We start from the raw sequence: 9,294 nt of genomic DNA on the forward strand, positions 1-9,294 counted from the left end.
ATTAAATTGCATACATTTTATTTTAGTAAACACTGAAAACGGGTCCCACAGACCCAAACAGCACTCAAAGGTTAAAGGTAGCATATAATAATGTTAAAATGTGCTAATTATATACACTGCAAAAAAACAAAAAAGAGGAGTAAAAGTAGCTCACGACTTGTTTTATTTTTTGAAAGTAACCCTCATCCTAAAAAAAGTTGGCGACCCCTGTTATAGAACGATACATTTGGCAATTTTAAGCTTGGCCTACCATTTTATTGGAGCGATGAGGAACAGGTGGGGCTTGAAAAGGCCCACCTGTTCAAAGCGGGGAATGACAGAAAAAGTTTGAGAACCACTGGTTTTCACTAATGATTTGTATGTGTACACATATATCACTTACATTATTAATACATCCTTTGTACTGAAGTATTCAAAAGTGAAAATGACACGTTTAATATAAATGATTAGCTGTGGCCAAATGTTTTCATTGCATTGGACAAGTGGAAAACCCTTCTTCCATTTCTGCCCCAACTGGAGAACCTGGTGACGGACAAAACCAAAGTAAATGATGTTCCAATGTAATAAACAGCTTTGTACAGTATACCTACAAGTATTTGTATCCCGGCCCACAGAGCCGGGATAAAAGCCAGACACTGAGGACAAAGACGTTTATTTTTGCCAAGTAACAAATCATTTATTATTAAGATCCAGAGTGAACGACTTGAGTTCCTTTGACATCATCAGAGAAGCAGAACAGGAATAAAAGGAGGAAGCGTCCAGGGTTAAGGAGACTCTCCTGTAGGTGGAGGAACGGTTCCTGACCTGCTGAACATCAGTGCTGCTTTTACTCATCCTGTGGGAGGAGCTTGTGAAAAACCTGCATGCATGTAACGTTCAAGTGCTCCAACGTGACAACATCTACCCCGTTCACACCACTGTTGTCCGGCCTTCAAAATAATATAATGAAAGAAAGTCCTCCTGATGCTGTGGAAGCACGTGCCGTACAGGCATTTAGTGACAAAGGGAAACATGTCAATTGGAAAAACCAGGAACCTAAAATAAATATAAGACTACGTGTTGGATATCCTTCGAGTTGGAGTCATTACCCTTGTTTCTCAGTACAATGTGTTGATGACGTAAGCAAAGTGAAATGTAGCTGGGTGTGTTAAACATTCAAGTACATGACATGTGTGTCGTTGACCTCTTCCATGATGGATGAGATGAAACGGTGAACTCTGTTTGACCCTCTGAACAAAACTGTTAAGGAAGACATTGATAAACAACATTATAAATGAGGAAACAATCCAACTTAGCTTTGATTCTCTACAAAATATTAACCTTTTTAATCATTACTAATAGTTAGTAAAAACGTACACAAGTATGATTAAGGAGATGCGTTTGAGGTCTCTGACACTGCTGCAGTTCAGTCACAAGGCATGGTAAGGACCCATTCTTCAACATCTGTTCGAACTATAGAAGCTCCGCATTTAGAAGCAAAGTGCGGACACTAGAGTACACTCTTATTTAATATGGTGGTTGTTGACATCCTTTGGACCTAAAGTGAACATTAACACAGTCCATCGGTTCGTCTAATCGCTCCGGTTTCGATCACCGGATGCCTCGCTGCTGTTTGCAGCAACAGAGCAGAAGTGGTTTGTGGGTCACTGAGCACAAGAGTCATATCTGCCCTGCTCTACATCACACATACAAACAGATATGTCCACACATATACAGTCACATGATCCCAGGAAGTAGTACTGTTTACACACAACAGTACTTCTATTATTGTGTCTGTTTCTCTTTCTGACTGCACCCACGCTCAGGACAGATATCACCACCGACCCCTCCACAGTCCAGACGCCAGCAAACTGCTGTTTAGTCTTTATTAGTCCCTCAATCCATTGCTCGAAGGAGGAAGCGGCGACTTGAGCGTCACTGAGGAAGAGACCTTGTTCCCAGAGCTGGAGCAGAGGCGGCGTTAACTGTCTCTGCGGACGCTGCCTGAAGAGGTTCAGTGAGGAAAGGCGTTGAAACAATGCATCAGGTTTTATTATAGTATGTCGAAAACACTCAATCCCAGACTAAAAGTACAGTGTGCGGGATGAAGATGGAAAGATGGAAACCACATAGTAAAACATTTTGTCCAACAAAACAACGTTTAAAAATAAATAAAACTATAGTATATATGCCATAACAAATGTAATAAAAATGTAATGAATGCCAAAACAATATCATATAAAGTCATTTATGTCACAAAAAAGTAGTATTCTACAAAAAGGCCATAAAGGCCATAGTATAGTAAGTTCAAAGTTATTTGTATAGTTTGTAGTAAAATGCTTTAATGAAACTGCGGTAATAGTTAGTAGCATGTGCACTTGCTCCTAACTATCAGTGAAATGGCAGGGCTCTGCTGAGTGCGCATCAGACGGTGTGGAGTCACTCACCGAGGATGCTGCGTTTGCACAGAGGACAGGTGTGGTGCAGCAGCAGCCAGGGGTCCACACACTCTCTGTGGTACTCGTGCAGACAGGGCAGCACCCGCAGGCACTGAGACACACAGGAGAGACACACACAGGAGACACACACACACGAGACACACACAGGAGACACACACATGAGATACACACAGGAGACACAATCAGGAGACACAGTCAGGAGAGACACACACATGAGACACACACAGGAGACACAGTCAGGAGAGACACACACATGAGACACACACAGGAGACACAGTCAGGAGACACAGTCAGGAGACACACACACAGGAGACACACACACACACACACACACACACACACACACACACACACACACACACACACACACACACACACACACACAGGAGACACACAGTCAGGAGACACACACAGGAGACACAGTCAGGAGAGACACACACACACACACACACACACACACACACACACACACACACACACACACACACACACACACACACACACACACACACACACACACACACACACACACACACACACACACACACACACACACACACACACACACACACACAAGAGACACAGTCAGGAGACACACACACAGGAGACACAGTCAGGAGACACACACACAGGAGACACATACACAGGAGACACAGCTGTAACACACCACTGCAGAACCACCTGAACATCTGTATCCCTCAGAAACCCTTCCTGAGTCCTTGAACATCACCCCTCCCCCATCCGTGGTCTCACCTGGTTGTTGTTGAATGGCTCCAGACACACCGCACAGTTGTCCCCCTCCCCCGACTGGGAGGGGTCACACCACGGTTTGGGCTGGAGGTACGTTTTGGTCTTCAGGGACGACATCCTCTTCAGGACGTCCTGTTTAGGAAAGAGCTGAAGGACGCAGCAGAACATCACACGTGTTATAGAAGAACTGCCTGATAGATTATTAAAGCTTGAGCAAAAATGCATGTCATTGGGATTCAGTGAGCGTACGACTGAGCGGTGTGAGGGTCTGTTAAATGTGAGTAGTGGGATACACAGCTGATCATGTTGTGAGTGTTTCAAGAAGAATATCATTGTAGAGACTGCTGAAGAATGAGCTGGACCGATGTCCTCAGTACCTCCAGGTCGTCGTGGAGCTGCTGGTCCTGGTGCTGCCAGCGGGCCTGCACGATGACCCCGGTGCTGATGATCAGAGCCACCAGGAGCACCGTGTCCCACAGCTGCTGCAGGTACTTCTACGGGGGGGGGGGGGGGGGGGGGGGGAAATGGATTTGATACTATTCGTGGAATTAGATTCCCTTGGTGGCTGTGTGAGGAGTCCAACAGTCCATTGAACAATAACTAAAAGCTGATGCAATAACATATTGGATTATGACGCTGCCTGCATGTATTAATGTTGACAACACTGAGAAATGATATGAATGAACAAGTGGATTAACAAGGTGCAATGTGTAATACGGAGTCATCTGCTTCAAAGACACGGAGGTCAGCCTTTCACCTCTACTACTGGGTCCATACAACGTCTATATTTGGTATATATATCTACCGTGGATCTTTTGAACAGTGCAATGCCTGGTTACATGCTGCTGTAACACAACATAGAAGCTTTGAAAAATGTCACTTGCCTTAAATTGATCAGTATTTATACACATGTTATCCTGCTGCTTTCCTTTTTTTTTTTGTCTGTCTCACACACACACACACACACACACACACACACACACACACACACACACACACACACACACACACACACACACACACACACACACACACACACACACACACACACACACACACACACACACACACACACACACACACACACACACACACACACACACACACACACACACACACACACACACACACACACACACACACACGTGAACCAGCCTGTGTTGGTGCAGCTCCCCCACCTGGACCTGAGAGTTGGTCTCCCCCGTGCAGATGACCCCCTGCCACTCTCCGTAGGGACCCCCTCTGGACCGACCGCAGCTGGACCACAGCGTGAGCGTGGCCCCCTGCCCCAACACACAGCAGACGCTCAGCCTGTCATCTGCTCACTCACCACTGGAGGGTGCTAAACACTGAGAAGCACAGTCAGCTGACACTAGAGTGGGGGGCTCACCAGGTTGTCCTGCAGGATCGTCTTGTATGTGATCTTTGCTGTAGCTTGAAGACCCCTAGAGAGAGAGAGAGAGAGAGAGAGAGAGACTTATAAATACATAAATAAATAATTGGGTCCCTTTAAACTGATTTAATGAAAGTACTTCATCAGATAGTGTAACTTACATGAATGACAAAGCACTTGTGACAATGACCTGATTCCTTCAGAATAGGGTATTTTGTTGCACATATGCACAATTGCTTTAAAGGTCCATGTGAACATGTGTATTTCCATGTGAGCAGATGATGTAATACATAAATAGTATGTGTTTCTGTACCTGAGCAGAGCTCCGATCAGCTTTGTGACATTTTCCGACGTCTGGATCACAATGATAGGCTTGGACAGCACCTGGGACAGATCCATCTGAAGCAGACAAGGCAGATGTTAGGGAACTTTCATATGAAATGGTATAATCCATCATATATGTTTGATGTGGCGCCTGCAATTCAGTTTTTTTCTGATGTGCAACTTCCAAAGAAGATTGCTGAAACACTAATGGATACACATTACACACAACATAATGACAGTAAGTCTCCAAAGTATGTCAATGACAGGGTTTAAGAACGTTATAATGGAACACATTAAGAAAACAGCTGGTTGAGTTTGTGGAGATTTACCTCACTGACTGTGTTTTGGTTGAGAGCGAGAATGATCAGGGCAGACGCTCCGAGGACCAAAGCTCGCTTCATCTTTAACGGAAATGGTACATGTTCATTTTGTCATATATATCAATGTGAAAAAGACCCCAACAGACTAAGAACACATTGAAGCGTCTTACTCTGTTGACCATTGCATCAGCGAAGGACTCTTGGTTCCCAGTGGAAGCTTTGATTTCGTCCATCTCCACAGGCACCACCCCGATCCACAGCTCCTGCTCTTTGGTGTCGTCCTCACCTTCTCCTCCGTTGACCTGTGTCTCCTCATTCTGAACCTTAGGACAGAAAGAAGGCTTGAGCTCTTTACTGGAAGCGGTTTCACAAAGGAGCTCCTCTGCAGTGGCAGTTCAAGGAGGAAACTTGTTTACTTTTGTTTGTTATGACCATCATTTCAAACAATACCACCTACATGCACTCAATTTACTATTAAAATATGGATGTTGCTGACAATTGTGTGAGACAATTTAGAAGTGATGGCATAATATTAAATATTCTACTGAATAATCACTGCTTTGTTTTGTTCATGCGCTGATACATCTCACGTTCCATTTTATTTCATAGGAGTTAATCATGACAGACAGATGTTCAGAATGAATGGAAATGTTAAGATTAGGGTGAAACACAGGTTTTAAACTAATGATAAGTGCCATCAATGGTGATCTTTTGGTGATTTGCACATCTCCAGGTTTCCACCTGAATGCACAGTGGCGACTGGTCATTAGGTGCCACAGCCCCACCTAGTGTCAGCAGAAAGTATTAAAATAATGATTACAACAAAATGCAAAAATAAATTTAAATATATAGAAAATATATTTTAAGATCATGTTTAATCATCTGATTCGTCTGTACATTGCTGTTTTAGTCTGTGTTCTTCTAATTAGTGTTTACAGTGTGTGCCTATTGAGCTGTTTAGAGCCATGTGGGACAAAACCTGATCCTGGCCCTCCCTCTCACTGTCTAAGTGAACGGTGACTGTAAAAACTACACTGCGCATGCTCAGAGTATTTTCCTATTTAATGTGTGTGGCAAAAAATAATGACTATAGGGGCATAGAGCTGCCATCCCCACCATACGTCATCTCACATAATTCAGAGCTGATTGGCTGTAAGTACGTGTGCCGCGAAAAGTGTGGTGTGTGAAGAGGAGGAAAGAGAGCTGCAGTGACGCGTCCTAAAACCAGGAAGTAAGCTGCGCATGGCTTCCCTCCACAAAAAAGCAATGAGATTTCTCCATAGGAGAAAATATCTCAAAATAAGATCTGTTAGATAAATGTACGTTTTGTTAAGCCGGATAATATCCACATGTCTACCCTACTTTTATAATTGTCGAATCATAAATCCATCATTCAGATTTATGATAGACTTTTGAAACTACAAGAAGATAAGGAGGACTTTTTAGAGATTTTTGTCCAGAAGGATAGGCAAATGGATTTAATCTTCTAGTCAAGGTAAGACCAACATTTTATTGAAAATGGGATCTTACTAAGAGAGAACAATTCAATATGTAAATGATACAATTACATTTTTTGGGTATCCTTCTGTTGAACTGTGTTTAAAATTAATTGAAGCATCAGACTAAAGAGGCTTTTGAAAATAATATAATATTTTGATTTAGGTCAAAATATAATATTTGTAAACCTGAAGAGTCAGTGCCAGTGCCTCACCAGCCATGAACCTCACTGCAGAAGCGTATAGACATCTAAGTTGTGTGTGCCCCACCACTTTTGTACATATAGAAACGCCACTGCGAATGCAACAGTTCAGAACAGACGTGCAATGTTTACCATGATTTACTGCCCTCCGACTCACCAGGACCAGCTCTCCCTCCAGCTCCTCCTGGTCCTCGTCCTGGGTCTCGGAGCTCCTGCTGCTCTCCCTGCCGGACTCCATCACCTCCCCCTGGAGCACAGCGCTGACGCCGGGCCGCTGCTCCAGGAAAACCTCCACCAGAGCGACTTGCTCCCCGGCGACCAGCAGCCCCGGCCACCGCAGCAGGACGAGCGGTAACATTACCCAAAGACAGTACCAGCACCGAGCTAAAGCCATAACCCGAACAACAACAACAACAACACCGAGAGAATACCAAAAATGTGTATAAATATAAAAACCTAATCAAATGTCACCCGTCATTTCATAGAAGCTGCCATCATTCCTGTTCGCCAATTAGCTAGCTGGACCACTCAGAGAATGTAAACAACGACAGGCAACTTCCGGACCTGACTGGAAGAAGCCGGAGGATTATCATCTTGTATACACATCGGTAGAGATCATAGTTGTGACCTTTATATGCAGTCTATGGTGACGCATTACCACGAATTAAATCATATCCTCCTGGGACCCGAGGAAAAAAAGTGTCTTCCGATTTCCTTTTTTTGTGATTTCCTACCTATTTAGGGTTAAAAACACATCTTGCAATTTAGACTTTTTTTATTTTATTTTATTTTAAAATGTTACAGTATGTCCACTGTAGAGGACGTCGGGACCATATTAGTTTGAAAAGACAGCCAACATTAACAGATGGACTATGTAACGTATTATGGTTATAGAGTGATATTAATACAATAATACATTCACCTTTATTTAAAACATGAATAAGTAATTGATCTGAACATTGCTGTTTATTTGGTCAATACAAAACTAGTTTGGTTTTTGGTGAATCGTTCCAGATCTTCAAAGACTTTGTAGTCAATGTAGTGGGAAAGTACCTCATTGACTCCAGTCAGCACGGGCTGTAGGGTCTTCTTGACTAGTTTTATGGATGTTGTCTCCATTTGACCATGCTCATAGAAACAAAGCTTGCATTCCTGAGGCAATTCTCATTTTTCATGGCTCCACTTAAAATAAAAACAACAATAAGACATACGTGCTACTCTTGGCCCACAGGGGGCCATGTCTTTCCAGCTCGTCCCTATCTGTCTCTATGTATCTATCTGTGCGCTCATGGAGCCTCCTGCATCTTTCCCCCCTTCTTCTTGACCCTCTTCTATCCCAGGTGTGAAAGCCTCATCTCTCTCATCATCTGAGAGCTCAACATCTTAATCTCCCTGAACTATCTGGTTCAGAAAATGTCTGCTTCAGTTCCGTCTCCTGCAACAATATTGAGTCATAAAGTCCATGAAGATAGTCCTGACGTCCACTAGAATGGACATTTATAAAAGGGCTGTTATTTGAAAACTTGAATTATTTAATTGCTTTCAGAACTAATTATATAGTTCCTCACATGTTAATAAACACGAATATATATGATTTTCATGGTAAAAATTACAATTATTCAACAATATTTGACTTCTCCTCCTGCTTCTATACAATTTTGTTTTTCGTATGCCAGTCATTTTGGATGAAAAGAAAGAGGAACTTCCCAGCATGCAATTTTAACCAATGACATATCACTGGGAAAACCAGGATGTCCTCTGTACAGTACATCAGGGATTGATAGAGTAGCTCAAAAGAGTAAAAGGAGATGCATGTTAACAAAATGTCCACTACAGTGGACATTTTCAATGGGCTGGGTCCCAGGAGGATAAACTTAAATTAATACACTTAATATCCAACACATTAAGTTGAATTAAAATATATTAAGCGGTTATCCCGTTGATTTACAGTTACAGTTCTGAGTTTTCTTTTTACCTTTTCTGCTATCAGAGAAGAACGTAGCAAAGAGAGAGCGTTCCGTCCCATACTTCCCTCTTTGATTTAAAGCCGCGGTCCAGCCACGCTAAAACTGGTGCGGTGTTTATTAAAATGTAAGAGCTGTGTTTGACGCATAGACTGTATAAATATAGGACCTCTGGTATTCCTTAGTGTTTAATGTTGGTTCAATATTTTGAGTAAGTGAGCTCTGAAATTTAAACTGAAGACAACCAAGCTCATACTTGTTTCACTTTGCACCAACACACAATATATAATGACGACACAATATTAAAACAAATATGATGTGTGACGAGGTGCTCGCCATGTGATCGCTATGCTAATTACATCTGGTTTAATGCACAGTGTTACAGCGACTCGGCTCTCCTGTCACA

General features: G+C 42.7%; 1 protein-coding gene across 1 annotated transcript; it reads right to left on the reverse strand.

Moving 5' to 3' along the window:
• Positions 1-405: 405 nt before the first annotated feature.
• On the reverse strand, positions 406-7,492 carry rnf215 (ring finger protein 215). Its single transcript, XM_034091204.2, has 10 exons — positions 7,082-7,492; positions 5,396-5,548; positions 5,235-5,306; positions 4,895-4,980; positions 4,579-4,633; positions 4,367-4,471; positions 3,566-3,682; positions 3,192-3,335; positions 2,427-2,529; positions 406-1,983 (listed from the first exon to the last, which is right to left on the reverse strand). The coding sequence occupies exons 1-10, from the start codon at positions 7,316-7,318 to the stop codon at positions 1,961-1,963; spliced, it is 1,095 nt and encodes a 364-aa protein (XP_033947095.1). The 5' UTR covers positions 7,319-7,492; the 3' UTR covers positions 406-1,960.
• Positions 7,493-9,294: the final 1,802 nt, after the last annotated feature.

Source organism: Pseudochaenichthys georgianus, chromosome 9 (genome assembly GCF_902827115.2).
Source record: "Pseudochaenichthys georgianus chromosome 9, fPseGeo1.2, whole genome shotgun sequence".
NCBI classification, from domain to species: domain Eukaryota; kingdom Metazoa; phylum Chordata; class Actinopteri; order Perciformes; family Channichthyidae; genus Pseudochaenichthys; species Pseudochaenichthys georgianus.